Source organism: Electrophorus electricus, chromosome 6, assembly GCF_041902795.1.
Source record: "Electrophorus electricus isolate QZ-2024a chromosome 6, ASM4190279v1, whole genome shotgun sequence".
Classification (NCBI taxonomy): Eukaryota; Metazoa; Chordata; class Actinopteri; order Gymnotiformes; family Gymnotidae; genus Electrophorus; species Electrophorus electricus.
In genome coordinates, this window is record NC_137502.1 from 26,216,127 (window position 1) to 26,234,384 (window position 18,258).

Genomic DNA, 18,258 nt, shown 5'->3' on the forward strand with positions numbered 1-18,258 from the left:
AGCTGCTCTCTAAGGTGGGTGGAGCTAGAAGCTGTCACCATCAATTAAAACAGGCTCCAGTCTAACCAGGCTAAAGTTAAACCAGGCTAAAGTTAAACCAGGCTAAAGTTAATCCTTGACTGTACTGTAAGAGTGAAACTGGGCAGTATGGGAAGTGGAGGCAGTGCGGGGGGTTTGTCAACCATTGGCTGTTGCCTAGCAACCTCTGCAACAATACACTGTCTCATCTCAGCTACTGTACAGAAAGATGAAGAGAAAAAAAGAGGAAAAACCCATTAGTGACATCACAACGTGGGCATGGGTCTGTCAAGAGGGTCAGCTAACAGACCCATGCCCTGAAACTCAGGGGGTTTCCAAAAAAGATTACTTCTACACACACACACACACACACAATCCTCAGATCCTCTGCAGAAACAGCTGGACATTTGTTGGGGGTTAGTGGGAAATGAAGGGAATTCCTGAAGCTTCCTCCATTAACACCCTTCTGTGAAGAGTCATTAGCACCCCTGTCACCACGCATGGTGCAGTGATCTCCACCCACATGGAGATGGGGAGTCAGAGAGAGAGGGAGAGGGACGAGGGCAGAGGGCTCCAGGACAACAGGGGGTAAAGGAATGTAGGAAACACACAGCAGCTATTGTGTAGCCACAAGACAATCATGACTGTAGCACACGGGAAAGGACTTAACCCGGCATAAACTCAGAGACGCATGGGTCAGAGCCTCCACTGGGTCTGTTTCAGCACGGACGCATTCTCCTCCCACGCCCCTCCAGACTCGCCGTGACAGAAACTGCGCCAATCGAAACTCCGCTCAATACACAGAAGCGTCACCCAGGTGCCGTGTTCGGTTACTGAACTGGATTTCCGAGTGTATGGGAATCTGTGCCATGCACACTAATGCTCATCAGAGACACACACACACACACACACACACACACACACACACACACAAGCTCAGGTTACCAGGTGGGCCACACCAAAGCAAGCAGCTCTCCCGTGGATGGCTCTGCAGGAAGGAAAGGTGTGTGTGTGTGTGTGTGTGTGTGTGTGTGTGTGTGTGTGTGTGTGTGTGTGTGTGTGTGTGTGTGTGTGAGTGAGGTGAGAGAATGCGCAGCACCAGTGTAAACACATTCACAACCCTAACGTGACGAGGAACAATGGTGGAATGTTTTCTCTCCTGAGTAAGAGAGACTGGGGTTTACAACAACTAATCTGGTTTACACTAATCCAGGCTAATCCGCACTAATCTGCCAAGAGAGTAATAAAAGGTAAATAAATAAAGAAATAGCACACTGGAATCAATGTGGAACAACTGCATGGTTGAGCTTACAGGATTTTAAAAATTAATTTAAAGGTAGTATGACTCCTGAAATGACAGAATTAACAGCAGCAGCTAAAGAACTGCAGTAACGAGACACCTGCCGCTACCATCGCTCCAAATGTTTACATAGCAACAGAATGAAATACGGTGTCGAGTTACGTCTGTGATCTGAAATGCATTAATCATTATGTACTGTGTGTGTGTGTGTGTGTGTTTGTTTGTTTGTGTGTGTGTGCTTACCTACAGAGAATGAAATATAAGTGTATGTATAAAAAATAAAACAAGGACAGGGTTCATAGAGACAAAGCTCCTTCAAACCAGAAAAACAACAAATAAAAACAACAAATAAACAGCTTGCATAGTAACTTTCCTCCCTTTCATCATAGTTACACACATCACCTCCAACCACATAACACCTCAAAAACACATTACCTCCAACCACACATCACCTCCGTGGTTTTTCACGCTAGCAAGTAATTCTGTCCCTATGAAGTGTTATTTAGCTAGGTGAGATGCCTGATCCACATACATGATCCACCGTTCTGATGTACCCGTCTCTATGACAAATGATGGACTTTTAAAATCCAAGATATTTTATCTAATTTTAAGCATATTGAAAAAATGTAAAATTAGAGGTAATGTATGTAATCAAACACTCTCATCAAAAAAAAATGAGCATCTCATTAAAAGGAGGCTAATGGATATTCTAGTGCATGAAATTCAAAAAGATCAATTCCAGTAGTTTTTGCATTCCAAGAGTCGTGAAACATTCCTGAAAAGAGATCTGAGGACATGAAAGAGAAACACAACAAAAGTGTAGTGTGTTCATGTGTATGAATGATAAATAGGTTATTATGAATACTGAACCAGCTGCTGTTGATGAACTGTTAAGCACATAAAGAGAAATACGCCTAATGCAGAAGGTACTTACAGTAGCTCTGCCCCCAAGATCATAGGAACTTTGTCTCCTGAGTGGTTGCTGAGGAATTTAAGGCGGAGCAGGTGGCTGGCCCCGCCCTGCCGTGATGTCAGCATTGCAGCGGTGGTGCGGGTTGGGGAGAGGGTCAGATCCTCCGGTTGGCATGGCCCCACCCAGATTTGATCCCTAAGCGCATAGTCGATCACCGCGTAGCTCTCTTCACTGAGAGAGAAAGAAAGGGACTTTTAAAAAAGAGGGAGAAAACGTTATTTTAACTCAATAAAGCAGAAAATAATTTGAGGAAATTAAATGGTAACATTTCATCAGTCCACCCACATGCCTACATTTCCCATGAGCACCTGGGCCTCATTATGCGCTCCAAACATGACTTATTTGCCACTTCCTGAGGAGGGCAATTTTCCCTGTTCTCTCAATCACTACCACATGGGGTGAGACCTGTCTCATACAATGGACATTAATCAGACGCTTGAACCTCAACAATAACTCTGTGTGAGTAAGTGAGTGTGTGAGTGTGTGTGTGCATGCATGCCTGTGTCTACATGCGAGAGAAAGCACATGTATGCACATGCTTTTCTGTGCGAGTGTGCACACCTCTGTCTGTCTGTGTCAGAGAGAGATTTAAAAAGACATAAAAAATACAGAAAAACAAAACAACCCCACCCATATCATGTGACCTTCCCTTCCCTGGCTGAGAACCCGAACCTTGTAGCTGCAACCGGCTCGCCACGTGCTGGTACACACAGACACGCGCACACACACACACACTTCTGGTCCTTTGCATTGTGTAGTATTATCACAGCTCATTAAAACACACACAGCAGGTCCCTACAGCCGCACGCCGTCTGTTTGAGTCACCCGTGGTTGGCACCAGCTGGCAGTGTCAGGGATGCAGCATAGCCCGGCCTAGAACCCCCACGGGTGGCGCCAGACACCTGGATCACCGTGCCCGCTGCCCCCAACTGTGGGCGGGTCACGGGTAGGATGACAGGTGGTACCAGGAGAGTGCCACACCTCCCACAGGGTGGGGTACTCAGCTGGCAGACTGCTGTTCTGACACTACTAATGACTTGCACATCAAGAAATGTTAGCACTTACTCACACACACACACACACAGCTCGGAATGCGAGGCATGTTGGGCGAGCCTGATAACTCCAGTGGCGTGTTGTCCTCCATGGCTGTGAGGACGTCCCCATGAGTCAGTGATAACAGCTTACAGGCATTCTGCTGCACTCAGAGTTCCAGACGAGGCTGAGAGAAAGACTACATTACTGCTTTTAGCCTGGGACAGGAGAGATAGGGTAGAGCGGGGTAGCGTGGAGGGGTGAACAGGGTGGAGCGGGGTAGCGTGGAGGGGTGAACAGGGTGGCGTGGGGTAGCGTGGAGGGGTGAACCGGGTGGAGTGAGGTAGCGTGGAGGGGTGAACCGGGTAGAGCAGGGTAGCGTGGAAGGGTGAACAGGGTGGAGTGAGGTAGCGTGGAGGGGTGAACCGGGTGGAGCGGGGTAGCGTGGAAGGGTGAACAGGGTGGCGTGGGGTAGCGTGGAGGGGTGAACAGGGTGGAGTGGGGTAGCGTGGAGGGGTGAACAGGGTGGCATGGGGTATCATGGAGGGGTGAACAGGGTGGCGTGGGGTAGCGTGGAGGGGTGAACAGGGTGGAGTGGGGTAGCATGGATGGGTGAACAGGGTGGCGTGGGGTAGCGTGGAGGGGTGAACAGGGTGGAGTGGGGTAGCGTGGAGGGGTGAACAGGGTGGCATGGGGTATCATGGAGGGGTGAACAGGGTGGCGTGGGGTAGCGTGGAGGGGTGAACAGGGTGGAGAAACACGTGATATTACTTTTCTCTGCATGTGGGAGAGAGTAGTGTGACATGACCGTTCATCTAGGCTTCTAAAGTCAGTGGTGCATGCACCACATACCAGAGAAACACGCCTAAACACACGCAAGCACACACACACACACACACACACACACACCAGTGTGCTTCTGTGTCTTGCACTCCGATAAAATAGTTTATTTTCCTTCAAAATACCCACGAAGACCCAGTCATGCAGTCCAGCACTCAGAGAAAATGTAGACCACCTCACTTCCAAGAAGGGTCCCTACCTCCACAGCAAAAGCCAGGAGATGAAAACCAGAGAGAGAGAGAGAGAGAGAGAGAGAGAGAGAGAAAAAGAAAGATAGATGGTGGCTAGATGACAAAGTCCCAGTTCCCAGCATTACAACATCAGCTCCCAAAGAAAATAACCCCAGGGTTCTGCATCTGAGGTCACACCACGTGTCTGGAACCTCTCAGATGACACGACCCATGTGACAGGAAACAGGCAGGCCCTGCTACACTCGACCCGCAGACGAGACTCCAACAGCGGCCATGAGAGAGGAGACGTCAAACACACCGTGGAGCTGGCTGACATGTGGGCTGGGATGTGCTTTAGAAGGAGGTGGAGCCACTGGAGCTGGCGTCCTGCCCGACGCAACAAACCCTCTGGAGGACTTGTGATCATTTTCACTGACTGTTCGATGTGGGTGTGTGTATGGCAGGCTACTGGGAGATTTCCAGTAAAACCTATAGGGAATCCTGTGAGAGGTGCCAGGAACACACACAAACAGGCACGAAACACACCGACACGTATAGAGAAGCGCATGTGAAGTCACAAATGATACAACGATACAAAACGGCAAGACGACGGCGGCGTCTATCGCACAGAGTCTGTCGCACTCTCGAGTGCCGTGTGCTCTTCTAAAAGGACCAAAACAAAACAAGGCTGGAACTCCCTCCTGCCTGCTGGGGCGTTTCCAAAAGTTCTCAAACAAAGCAAGAGAGTGACAAGCTCGTCCGAGGAAACCCGCACCCAGGACCCGCCCTGTTGCAGCAGGACACGGGGCTGCAGCATGTCCCCATCTCTCACAGCAGGCTTTACCACAGCACTGGCCCCACGGAAGCCCGGTGTTCTCTCGGCTCAGGCTCGTATGTATATGTATATGCATGTTTGCACATCCGGTGTAACATACTACATATATTAGCATCTGCGTGAAGTGAAGTGTATCTACAACTGATGTACTAGCGTGGACTTCTAGGCATTAGTAATGACTGTCACACTCACCTCTTCTTGCGAGTGACGATAAGTACGTCATTGAAGAGGAAGAGGTAGACCTGCTGCCGTGATGTACGTCTGGAGAAGATGCCGTTCTCTTCCACGAAGGCCGTGAGCTCACCGCGCTTCACCATCCAGCGGGAGGAAGACACCAGCGGGAAGGCCTGCACGTATTTACATTTATGGCATTTAGCTGAGGCGTTTATCCAAAGCTCCTTACAGTTATGACTGAGTACAGCTTGAGCAACGGAGGGTTAAGGGTCTTGCTCAGGGGACCACCCGTAAGAACTCGGAGGTGGCTGAGCTTGAACTGGCAACCTTCCGATTACAAGTCAAGCACCTTAACCACTGAGCTCCCACTTCAAACGCACAGAACATCGAACCACGCAGGTACTTTTGCGGCGTCTGGTAGACGCCCTTATCCAGAGCGACGTACAAAAGTGCTTTGTCATTTCCTCATAAAATGCATCATACCCAGTACAGTAGGTTAGAGGTCAAGATACCGCTGAACTAGAGTGCTGCTGAAGTACAGGGATCAATGCTGATGTCGCCGAGGCCCTGCCCACTCCCTACATGCTCTCCGTACATCTGCAGTGCCGACCCATAGTGCTCTTTGATTAGTTGGAAAAGCTGAATGTGGAATGCCATGGAATGTGAAAATGCCAACAATTAACGGCAAATATTTCTTTCCTACAATACCATCCACACCTCATAGATAAGCTGTCAAATGACCAGACTTGTGAAATTCTAAAGGAAGTGTCAAACTACACATGCATCTGTGTTGATTGTGTGTGTGTGTGTGTGTGTCTAGATTTGACTGCGAGGTAGGACTGTAAGGCACTCTAATGAGATGGCTGGTGATGTAACAGCTGGACAACACAAAGCTCTGCAACTATTCACAACCCTCAAGACATCTGCTATCAGCACATGTGCCAACAGAATTTTCCCACACTGCACCCCCCCCCCCCCACACACACACACACACACACACAAACACAAAGCACGGTAGCAACACATGGGCCAGCACTGTGATAGTATGTGGGCACATTACATAGTGCACCTGTAGATCTATGCAAGTGAGTAAAGTGGAAGTTTGAAACACACTTTGTGTGGTAGCACACACACACACACACACACACACACACACACACAGATGTGTCAACCATACGATACAGGAATGCGTGTGTGAGGGTAAATCTGTGGGAAGGTATGCATGGTGAACATATGTCTATCTCTAAGTGGGAGTAGTAGTAGTAGTGTGTGTGCGTGCATGTGTGTGTGTGTGTGTGTGTGTGTGTGTGTGTGTGTGTGTGTGTGTGCATACTTCATAATGCGCATGTGTTCATGTAATACAAATAAAGCAAATAAAGTCTAACAACTGCTAAAGTCATTTAGTCACACCTGTATTAAGCACTGTGTGAAAGAACCTAGTCCCAAGCTCCCAGATCAGCCCCACGTTCCCTCTCATCAGGACATACAAGGCAAAATCTGATCTGAGGTCAGCGGCGTCATCCCGAGAGGTCTCGCGTGTAACCCAAACCCGGACCACATGGCAGTTTAACTAAAAGGCCTGCTTTCTCCCAGGGGGCTTCAGCCGGCCACGGAGCGATCCGTCGGCATGACCACAGTTGACTTGCCTTTCACTGGCACCATCTCTTTCTAACGCAGAGCATACAGTGGTGAGCCACACTTCAGTGTGGTTCCTTTCTAAAACATCCACCTGCATTTAGATGAAAGACTCCTTGATTAAGTCATGGCAAGGTTCATCATTCATTCATAATTTCACTTATCCAGAGAGTCTAGAGGCTCGAGCAGGAAACCCACAACAAGCTTGCCATTCTGCCACGTCCTGCTGAAGTCATTCGGGAATATTTAGGTGTCAGAAGTGCAGGAATCTGCCAGGCACACATCACACCTGCTCGGTTAGCTCTGTGGAAAAACTTGAAGCCAACAGTTGGTGCAAAAGAGCCCCGGCTGTAAACTGGAATGCGGACATGAATGTTTGGGAAGGCTAGCGTGAGTGGATGGTAGGGTGTTGGAGTGAGTGGGTCTGGGGGAACAGTGGAGAGGGTGGAGCTGGGATTTCCTTCACCCTGCAACTGGAAGATTTGCAGCCGATGCTCCAGGAATGTGGGGGGGAGCAGGCAGATGGAGCAGGAATTCCAGCATCGATGGGACAATGAAGCGCTCTCCAGAAATAGAGTACGGAAATGACACACAACCCGTGCACGAGTATGTGCACACACACACACACACACACACACACACACACACACACGCACGCACGCACACACAAGCACAAGTACACGCGCACACATGCATGCACGCATAAACACAAACACACACACGTGCATGTGTGCACAAACACACACACGCACAAAGATGCACACACACACACACACACACACACACACACACACACACACACACACACACACACACACACACACACACACACACACACACACCCTTCCCTGTCGGCTACTCTTAGAGAGCACAGAAGGTCTGACCCCTCCCCCAAACCGCCTCGCCTTGTGCCTGTGGGAACACCAACCCCTGCTCCGCCAGGAGTCTCACTCTGATCGGGACATTCGCATGATAATTTGTCATGTGTTAGTGAGCTCGCTGTAACCTTCTGCAAGAGGAGTGTTGCCAAGGCCAGTACTGCACTAACAAATCAAAACATTATATATCATGGGTTCCAGGGCTCCGGAGGTTGTCTGCTGTTGTCTGCTTACCTTAATCTTAAAATCCAGCTGAGAGTTGATGGTATACATCATCTCTGTCCGTTCCATTGTGCGAGCCCCCTCGTTGCACTTCCGTACGAGCTACAAGCACACGCACGCACACATACGCAGGCACACACACACACAGACACACACACTGCTCTTTACTTCTCTTGCTGTGTGTGTGACGAGGTAGGTGCAGGCGTGGGGCTGAATCAGGTGTGGTCTCACCTTGCTCACCACGTGGAGAGCTTTTCTGCTCTGCTCATACTGGCATGACTCCTTGGACGTCTTCTGACAGATGGTCTGCGAGGAGAAGAACAGATCTACGCTCGGATCAGGAGCTACCGGTCGAGCCCTGGACCAAGCCTCCTAACTACATTTAGGGAGTGTTATAAATTAGCTCACGCAGCATTCCTGCTGCTGACACTGAGTCTCTCGCTGGTCCACTGGCTCTTACGCCTCAGAGATGTTTCCCGCTCGTCAGCGGTTGACAAAAAAAAAAAAGAAAAACAAAACAAAACAAAAGAAAAGGAAAAACTCCCAAGCCAAATTTTCTCTTCCAAACTTTCCTCAGGCTCCAACGCCAAACATGCCTGCTTCTGCTATACGCTGCCGCTGTCATTCCTGACCTCGGAAACCCAGGACAAAGCTCAAGGGATGTGCGAAGAAAGAGCGTGAGAGAGAAGGAGAGGGAGAGGAAAAGAGAGAACTGTGGAGATGTAAGGTATGACAGGACAGGAGCGGAAAGATCACCACCAACACCAGCTATATCACACAGAATGGAGGGGAGGGGAGGGGAGGGGAGGGGAGGAGACCAAATGTGAAGGTGAGTAAGAAAACAAAGAGTCAGAGAAAAACCTGATGGAGGAATCCTAGAACTTCCCAGCTTGACTGACCTGGTGCTTAAAGCAAAGTACACAGAACGACCCTGATCAGGCCGAGGGCCTGGCGGAGTTCCAGTCATGTGTGGGCCACAGGCCACATGAAGGGGGCCCTGCTAATTAGCTAAGTAAGTTTGTCTTCCCCAGGTTCCCCTGGTCACGGCTGTAATGCGAGGAGACACCGGGGTGGCAGTCTACAAGAAATAATGTGTGCGCACACGTGTGTGTGTCTGTGTGTGTGCGCTACTCACGTCCATCAGCAGAGGAAGGCGGGTCACCCTCTGCATGGGCAAGATCAGGAAGGAGCTCATGGGAAGGTTCCGGCAGTCTGGGTGAGCCTCGATCCGGGTCAGTGCCTCCTTAAAGGACACGTTCTTACTACTGCAGGGCGAGAGGGACATAACGTACAGATTGAGAGACAAACAGAGTGACACAGTAGGAAAAGAGAAATAGAAAGATGGATAGACACACAGACAGACAGTCAGACAGACAGAGAGAGAGAGGGGGAGAGAGAGAGAGAGAGAGAGAGAGAGAGAGAGGGAGAGAGAGGGTCTCTACACAGAGAGCAATGACGGCAGAAGGTCAAACATTACAGATCATAGCTGACCCGTTCGGCAGCATTTGGATGTCATGCTAGAAGGAGATAAGAATGTGTTTGTGTGTGTGTGTGTGTGTGTGTGTGTGTGTGTGTGTGTGCGTGTGTCACACACACACACACACACACACCTGGTATAACTAAAAGCATGTTTATACACACACACGTCATGCTGTAAACAGTCCTGCAGCTATGATAAGTGCCTCACTGTGAAGCCCATGACTTTGAGTCTTAATGACAGTCGTGCGGTGTGTGCAGTCTCTACTCACACTAATCTCTGAAGCGTTCTCTGTTGGTACACTTCGTTAGAACAGTAGGTCACATAAGGTTCAAAGTTCGACTGTGCATGTCTGACCACGATATCACTGATGTCATCGATGACAATACTTTGCTGGTGTCTGTCCTCCAGCTCTTTGAAGAATCTACAGAGAAGAGAAGAGAGAATATGAGGCATATGCAATGTGTCTTCAAAGTAGATTTGAAGTAGAGAGATCTCTGCTTTAGTAATCGCTCGCACGCACGCATGCACGCACACACGTACGCACACACGCACGCACGCACACACGCACGCACACACGCACACACACACGCACACACACACGCACGCATGCACACACGCACACACGCACACACACGCACACACACGCGCACACACGCGCACACACGCGCACACACACACACACACACACACACACACACACAGATAAAGGCAGGAAGCTGTCCTAACACCTTCCATGGCCAATAGTCACATCACAGTACAGGAAGTCCCAGAGGCCCTAAAGCTCCACAATAGCAGACTGCAGGACCACACCCTGGTTTCTCACACACACACAAATGCGCGTGCATGCACGTGCACACACGCACACACGAATGCACGCACACACACGTACACACACATACACACACACACATGCGCACACAAGCATGCACACACGCGCACACACACACGCGCATACACGCACGCACACACACACAGAAAGCGAGGTCCTTCCTGAGCGGACACGCAGATGTTTGGGTTTATGACCCTTTCTTTACAGGTTATTCCAACACAGCATTCCCCGCTTCAGGAGAGGAAGTGGAATGGTTCCGTATGCGGAGGCACCAGGAGCGCCCCGCACCTCCCCTGCTCCATCCCTCCACAAACCCAGCCATGCAAACCTGATGGCTATTTCTGGAGCGGAGGACAGTGAGGTAGGAAATGGAGATGTTACCACTGAGGTCGCAACCTCACACCTTCCTAAAAGGTGTTCCAGAGCCTCTGCAGTTAGCTGAAGGACACGGGTTTACTGCAAGACAATGACACATGCCTGAGAGGACCAATTGTCATTAACAGGGTGTGTCAAACATTTGGTAACCCTGTTGTATCTTTAACGAGTGCTGTATTAAGATCAGTATTTTAATGGTCAACGCTGACATCCCTAGCCCTTAAACTGTGGACAAAGTTCAGGGGCTCAAACTATTACATTGGTGTGTGTGTGTGTGTGTGTGTATGTGTGTGTGTGCGCGCGCGCGCATGTGTGCATGTTTAAAAAGTATTATACACAATAGCAAGATATTTAAGATGTTACTGAACGCATACACACAAATCTAACTTCCTTCTTCAAAAGAAAGTCTGACCCTGTAGGTGGATACAAGCACACACGTGCACTCACAAACTCACACACACACACACACACATACACACACTCCCTTTAATGCAAAGTGAGAGAGAAAGAGAGAAAAAATGAGAGAGTGTGTGTGTGTGAGAGAGAGACAGACAGAGAGAGAGAGTGTATGTGAGAGAGTGTGAGAGAGAGAGAGAGTGTGTATGTGAGAGAGTGTGTGAGAGAGAGACAGTGAGAGTGTGTGAGAGAGAGTGTGAGAGACAGTGAGAGTGTGTAAGTGAGAGAGTGAGAGAGAGAGACAGTGTGTATGTGAGAGAGTGTGTGAGAGAGTGTGTATGTGAGAGTGTATGAGAGAGAGAGACAGTGAGAGTGTGCATGTGAGAGTGTGCATGTGAGAGTGTGTGAGAGGGAGAGACAGTGAGTGTGTATGTGAGAGTGTGTACGTGAGAGTGTGTGAGAGTGTGTATGTGAGAGAGTGAGTGTGTGAGAGAGAGTGTGAGAGAGAGTGTATGTGAGAGTGTGTGAGAGAGAGTGTGTATGTGAGTGTGTGAGAGAGAGTGTGTATGTGAGAGTATGTATGTGAGAGAGAGAGAGAGAGAGCGAGTGTATGTGAGAGAGAGAGTGTGTGAGAGAGTGTGTGAGAGAGAGAGTGTGTATGTGAGAGAGTGTGTGTGAGAGAGAGCATGTGTGTGAGAGAGTGTGTGTGAGAGAGTGTGAGAGACAGTGAGAGTGTGTATGTGAGAGTGTGTGAGAGAGTGTGTGAGAGAGAGAGTGTGTATGTGAGAGTGTGTGAGAGAGACAGTGAGAGTGTGTATGTGAGAGAGTGTGTGAGAGAGACAGTGAGAGTGTGTATGTGAGAGTGTGTGAGAGAGAGACAGTGAGTGTGTATGTGAGAGTGTGTATGTGAGAGAGTGTGTATGTGAGAGAGTGTGTGTGTGAGAGAGAGTGTGTGTATGTGAGTGTGTGAGAGAGAGAGAGAGAGTGTGTGTATGTGAGAGTGTGTGAGAGAGTATATATGAGAGAGACAGTGAGAGTGTGTATGTGAGAGAGTGTGTGAGAGAGAGAGTGTGTATATGAGAGAGTGTGTGTGAGAGAGACAGTGAGAGTGTGCATGTGAGAGTGTGTGAGAGACAGTGAGTGTGTATGTGAGAGAGTGTGTGAGAGAGAGTGTGTATGTGAGAGTGTGTGAGCGTGTGTATGTGAGAGAGTGTGTGTGAGAGAGAGAGAGAGAATGTGAGAGAGAGAGAGAGAGAGAGAGTGTGTGTGTGTGTGAGAGAGTGTGTGTATGTGAGTGTGTGAGAGAGAGTGTGTGTATGTGAGAGAGTGAGAGAGTGTGTGAGAGAGTGTCAGAGAGAGAGTGTATGTGAGTGTGTGAGAGTGTGTATGTAAAAGAGTGTGAGAGAGAGTGTGTGTGAGCGAGAGAGGGAGAGAGAGTGTGTATGTGAGAGAGTGTGAGAGAGAGACAGTGAGAGTGTGTGTGAGAGAGAGTGTGTATGTGAGAGAGAGAGTGTATGTGAGAGAGTATGTGAGAAAGAGAGAGAGAGAGAGAGAGAGAGAGAGAGAGAGAGAGAGTGTATGTGAGAGAGAGTGTGTGTATGTGAGTGTGTGAGAGAGAGAGGGAGTGTGTGTGTGAGAGAGTGTGTGAGAGAGAGAGTGTATGTGAGAGAGTGTGTGAGAGAGAGTGTATGTGAGAGAGTGTGTGTGAGAGAGAGAGTGTGTATCTGAGAGTGTGAGAGAGAGAGACAGTGAGAGTGTGTGAGAGTGTGATTGAGAGAGTGTGTGTGAGAGAGAGAAGTAAACTATGTTTATGCCTTAGACTGGCCTTGATTCCACTGTAACTAAAGAGAAACAGACAGCATCAGTGAGTGACTACAACCCCACTCCTGCAACGCCCCCTACAGGAGCCCACCCGCATGCCCCAGAACTGCCCCGGGCCCAGCCAGAGCTGAGGAGAACCAACCCCTCCACCCTGAGTGGAAAATGAGCAGGAGGAATCGGAAGCATGGAAGGGAGCTGTGTTGGTACGAGTCCTGCACGGGGAGGGGCTACGAGGGCAGAGACATTTGGATTGTGGATATTATATGCAAATTAAGGCAAGCCAAAACGCACACATATACACACACACATGCAAATACGCGCACGAGCACAGGCACACACACAATTTCTAAGTAGAACACTTATGTGATAGGAGTGAAACAGGTATCATTTAGCAAATACAGCATGCACACTTCATAATAAGACTACTTAATCATGACCTTTCACCCCTTTCCCCCGAGTGCATGCTCAGTGTGACCATGCTAAGGCTGTGTGGTACGTTTCTGCAGTGTACTCCACATGCTCTACATTCTCCCCTCTACATCCTCCCCCTCTACATCATCCCCCTCTATATCCTCCCCCTCTACATCCTCCCCCCCTACATTTCCCTCTACATCCTCACCTCTACATCCTCCCCCCCTACATCCTCACCTCTACATCCTCCCCTCTACATCCTCCCCCTCTACATTCTCCCCCCCTACATCCTCCCCTCTACATCCTCCCCCCCTACATCCTCCCCTCTACATCCTCCCCCTCTACATTCTCCCCCCCTACATTCTCCCCCCCTACATCCTCCCCTCTACATCCTCCCCTTCTACATCCTCCCCTTCTACATCCTCCCCTCTACATCCTCCCCCTCTACATTCCCCCCTACATCCTCACCTCTACATCCTCCCCCCCTACATCCTCACCTCTACATCCTCCCCCTCTACATCCTCCCCTCTACATTCTCCGCTTCTACATCCTCCCCTCTACATCCTCCCCTCTACATTCATTTCTAACCTTCTCCTCTGCGTATGTGCTGTCCTGACGATCACAGACCTAACACCAGGTTCTTGGGTTATACCAGCATCTGGCCTAACCTCTATTTCTTACTCATGCTGATCATTTACTGCTTCCACACCATGCTGGAAATGGGGCCGATAAAGGCACTTTTACGAGTCTTCGCCGTGCTGTACTCGGGGACGCATTCGGCCTGGGCTCATGCCTCATGACCTCCGCAGACAAAACATCCGCAGTAATATTGCTGTGACAGAGCTAGCAGAGACCAGACTCGCCATCTGGGAGTGTGGGTGCCTGCACGCACCGTGCTTACGGAGTGCTATTCGCCTACTCGGTGAGAACTTCGTCCACCTCGTTAGGGCTGCAGTGGCAGGAAAAGGAGGAGAGTTGGAGCGAGTCGGAGCGAGTCTTCACCCTCCTAGCCTCTCGTTCTGTCTATCATCGAACGTAGACTTAAAGTCAAAAATAATATCTAAAGAATAACTTATCTGAAATCTCTAGAAACATTGTTTATGTATAGTAACTTAGAGTGAAGTGTGTGGGGGTATGTGAGAGAGATTCAGAGATGGATTTCCATAACTGCAAAAGTTGTAATGTGTTATGTTCATGTTATAATACTGCTTTGGCAATACTATAAATGTGTATGTTCACACCAGTAAAGCTTACTGAACTGAAAGAGAGAGAAGAATAGACACACACACACACAGACACACACCCACACACACACACACACACACAGACACACACCCACACACACACACAGACACACACACAGACACACACACAGACACACACATACACAGATACACACCCACACACAGACCCACACACAGACCCACACACAGACCCACACACAGACACACACACAGACACACACAGACACACACACAGACACACACACCCACACCCCCCCACACACACACACACACACCCACACACACAGACAGGCGCACACACACGCACCCACCCACACACACACACAAACACAAACACACAAACAAAATGCACACACACAAATGCACACACACACGCACGCACTCACGCACGCACGCACTCACGCACGCACTCACGCACGCACTCACGCACGCACACATACGCACACACAAACACACACACAAAAACACACAGTAAGTGTATCCCAGCGTCCTGCGTACTGCGGTCTTCTCAATCTCTGAAGACACAAACACTGGTGGGCTCAGACAGTTTCTCTGGTCTGTATATTCTGACTGAATGTACCCTATTCACCGACGCACTCACCAAAAGGCAGTAATATGGTAAACATATAGACCACACACCTCCATAAACAGTTTTCCCCGAATAAGGGCTGCTTTTTTAATGTTTCATTAATCATCATTATCGTTTAGAATTTCAGATCGGGCACAGTGGACAGCAAACTAAAACTTTTATCACAGAAGCCGCACCCTGGTTTCATAATGTGGCCAGCAGCCAAAGCGACAGACATTTTTTTATTTTTTATTTTTAGTCTTTTGGTTTTTCCTCAGACGGATAATGGGAAGCAGTCTACTTTTGTCTGGGGATGGGAGAGTGTTCCTGCTTTCTGGTGTCACATGACCTCCAGTCATGCGCCATCGTTCTCTCACACGAGCGGGGCAGCAGCCTGAAGCCAGCCGTGACTCCCGCCCAGTCCCGCACTCTGTCCCCTGGGACAATGGATCAGTGTAGCAGGACATGCCTTCATCATCATGCTTTCAGTGTGTGTGTGTGTGTGTGTGTGTGTGTGTGTGTGTGTGTGTGTGTGTGCGTGTGTGTGTGTGTTTGTGTGTGTGTGTGTGTGTGTGTGTGTGCGTGTGTTTGTGCGTGTGTGTGTTTGTGTATGTGTGTGTGTGTGCGCGTGTGTGTGCGCGTGTGTGTGCGCGTGCGTGTGCGCATGTGTGTGCACGTGCGCATGTGTGTGTGTGTGTGTGTATGTGTGCGCGTGCAGGGCAGGAGGTGTACATACACACACAGTTGGGGTATCATCTGGAGGCCATGGAATGTTGCCGGCAGTAACTATGGCAACACAGCAACAGTTCTATGGGTAGAAGGTCATCACACGTGTTCCCTTGCATGCCTGCTGGATGTGTCAGACAGACTCTGGCCAGATATTCAACAAACTGGTAACGGCAGGACATGATTCGGGATGTTGGAATGCGTGCGTATCTCCACGTGCACGTGTACACACGCTCACACACACACACAAAAAGTAAACAGTAGTGGCAGGGCAACCCCACCGTATGTCAGCCTGAGGTCATGAGCCGCAGCAGAGTACACACACTCCCGAGATACAGCTTTGTGCTCAATCCTCATATAATCCCTTTAATCCCTGACTGGGAAATCCCATCCTAACTTGCCAGTGAGACAGCACAATATATAAACTGATCTGAGACCAGCAGATACTAGGCCTACATGACATTGGCAAAATGCCAGATTATACTGTAATTTTGACAGGCTTTGTAACATAATCCAAAAATGTATACATTCCCCGAACCAGCGAGCAGTGTTGCTAATCTGCTAGCATGTCTGCGCGTGGCTCCAGGCTGCTGTAGTTACACCTACGCTGTCTGTCAAGGCGGGCGCCCTGGACGGCCGCGGCAGGTGCTAAGTAAGCGTTTCGACTGACTCGGTGAGGTGGGTCAGATCCGGCCGCCGCTGTGGAAAGTTTCATCCGTCGCCTCCCCGGCTAACACAGAGTGAAGCTAGCAGCCAAATTCGTACAGGCTGAGAGAATGACCAAGTCTCACGCCCTCCAGTGTTTAAGATAGACGGACAGAACGGAGAACGCAGAGGAGGAAAAAACCAAGCAGTGTCCACCATCATAGGCAGAAAGATCAGAGAAAATCATTAACAACAACACACACACACACACACACACACACTTATAAGAGGCTAGCACGAGTGTGCTGTAACGCATGATTTACGCACATCTGAATAAACAACAGACGATTCTCCCTTCCACAGCAGCTAAATCTGGGAATGATGAATGAATGAATGAATAAATGAACACAGTCTGGGCCGGAGGGCACCACCTCTGCCTCCAGCCCTCAGTGGAGGAAGCAGGCTATGCCCAAGCACAACAAGTGTGTACGTGCGGGAGATGGAGCTCTTACTTTTTGCTGGCCTCGCACACGTCCACGATGTTGGAGAAGAGGTGGTGTCTCTCTGTCTTGGTCATGGTCTCGCTAAGCTCCGGAGAGTCTTTGAAGAGACGGACGAGGATCAGGAGGCTATGCAGGTAGCTGTGCTCTGACGAGATCACCTCAAATATGGCCTGAGCGGAGTAGACGGGATGCAGGACTTAATGGCAGGACTTAATGGCACGGGATACAGTTAGCAAACACACACCACCACATTGAGAACTCCACCTGTCGGGATGTTGGGAATTCAACCTGTCAGGAGGTTATGAATTCCATACCATAATTCAGTCTTTTTAGTCTGCTGCCTGGCTGTTCACCATTACATTTTACAACATTGATATCTTATTACTAATAGCCAGCACGTTTTGGGGCGGAGACAGAGCATCCGTGGCCAGGGCAGAGGCAGGGCGAGCCGTCAATGGGTCACGTTAACATGGCAAACATATTTAATCTTGCTGGAAACACAGCAGGGCCTGATGTAGCTCAGGGTAATGAATCAGGATGGGTGCTGACGTAATCCTGAATAAAACAGTTTAGTGCGCAGCGCTCGCGCGTGGCGGGTAAACAGTGGAGCATCGCCTTCCTCCCGGCCCTTGTGGCCAGACATTTGTTTATCTGATGAATGTTTACAGTGAGGGGAATTTACGGCTTTCATATGACATATCCATAAGGACCTCCCGTAGGTTCTGTTTGTGTGTGTGACCTGCAAACAGACGACAGCTCTCAGGAAACAGGCTCTGGGCAACAAAGCCCAGAAGAGCACAAACACACACATACGCACGCACACATGCACGTATATACACACAGGCACACACACCGATATGAACGCACAGGCACAGGCGCGTCCGCGCTGAAGAAGGAGTCCATTACCTCTTGTCTCTTTCTCTCCTCTTGACTCAGTCTCTCTGGAGCACCACTTTTTTTAACCTGAGTGAGAAGAGACAAAAGCAGAATGAGTCTTCTCAGCGGGACAGGAGCGTGTTTGGGTTAGCCCTCATCCAGTTACGTGCCCTCATGGTACAGGAGTGTCCAGAAGACATGAACGTTAACACACAGGGCCGAGGAGGCACGTGTTGGGATTGGCCAAAAGGAGAGCTGATGGAGCTGTATGGGATTGAAATCAGTACTTCATTCAGTACTGTTCCAC

The 18,258-nt window shown here is 49.5% G+C and overlaps 1 protein-coding gene across 4 annotated transcripts in view; it reads right to left on the reverse strand.

Moving 5' to 3' along the window:
• The window catches only part of LOC113589485 (rho guanine nucleotide exchange factor 26), a 32,196-nt gene that overhangs the window by 6,477 nt on the left and 7,461 nt on the right, over nucleotides 1-18,258 (reverse strand). For 2 of the 4 annotated variants that reach the window (XM_027029170.3, XM_027029171.3), the window contains 8 exons: nucleotides 17,982-18,038; nucleotides 17,085-17,245; nucleotides 9,826-9,978; nucleotides 9,213-9,342; nucleotides 8,309-8,383; nucleotides 8,090-8,179; nucleotides 5,361-5,515; nucleotides 2,253-2,462 (listed from right to left, as the gene is read on the reverse strand). In XM_027029170.3, coding sequence (XP_026884971.3) covers nucleotides 2,253-2,462; nucleotides 5,361-5,515; nucleotides 8,090-8,179; nucleotides 8,309-8,383; nucleotides 9,213-9,342; nucleotides 9,826-9,978; nucleotides 17,085-17,245; nucleotides 17,982-18,038 — 1,031 coding nt within the window. Of the gene's footprint in view, nucleotides 1-2,252; nucleotides 2,483-5,360; nucleotides 5,516-8,089; nucleotides 8,180-8,308; nucleotides 8,384-9,212; nucleotides 9,343-9,825; nucleotides 9,979-17,084; nucleotides 17,246-17,981; nucleotides 18,039-18,258 lie in introns of those variants that run through there. The other 2 variants (XM_081716128.1, XM_081716127.1) reach the window with 2 other exon arrangements.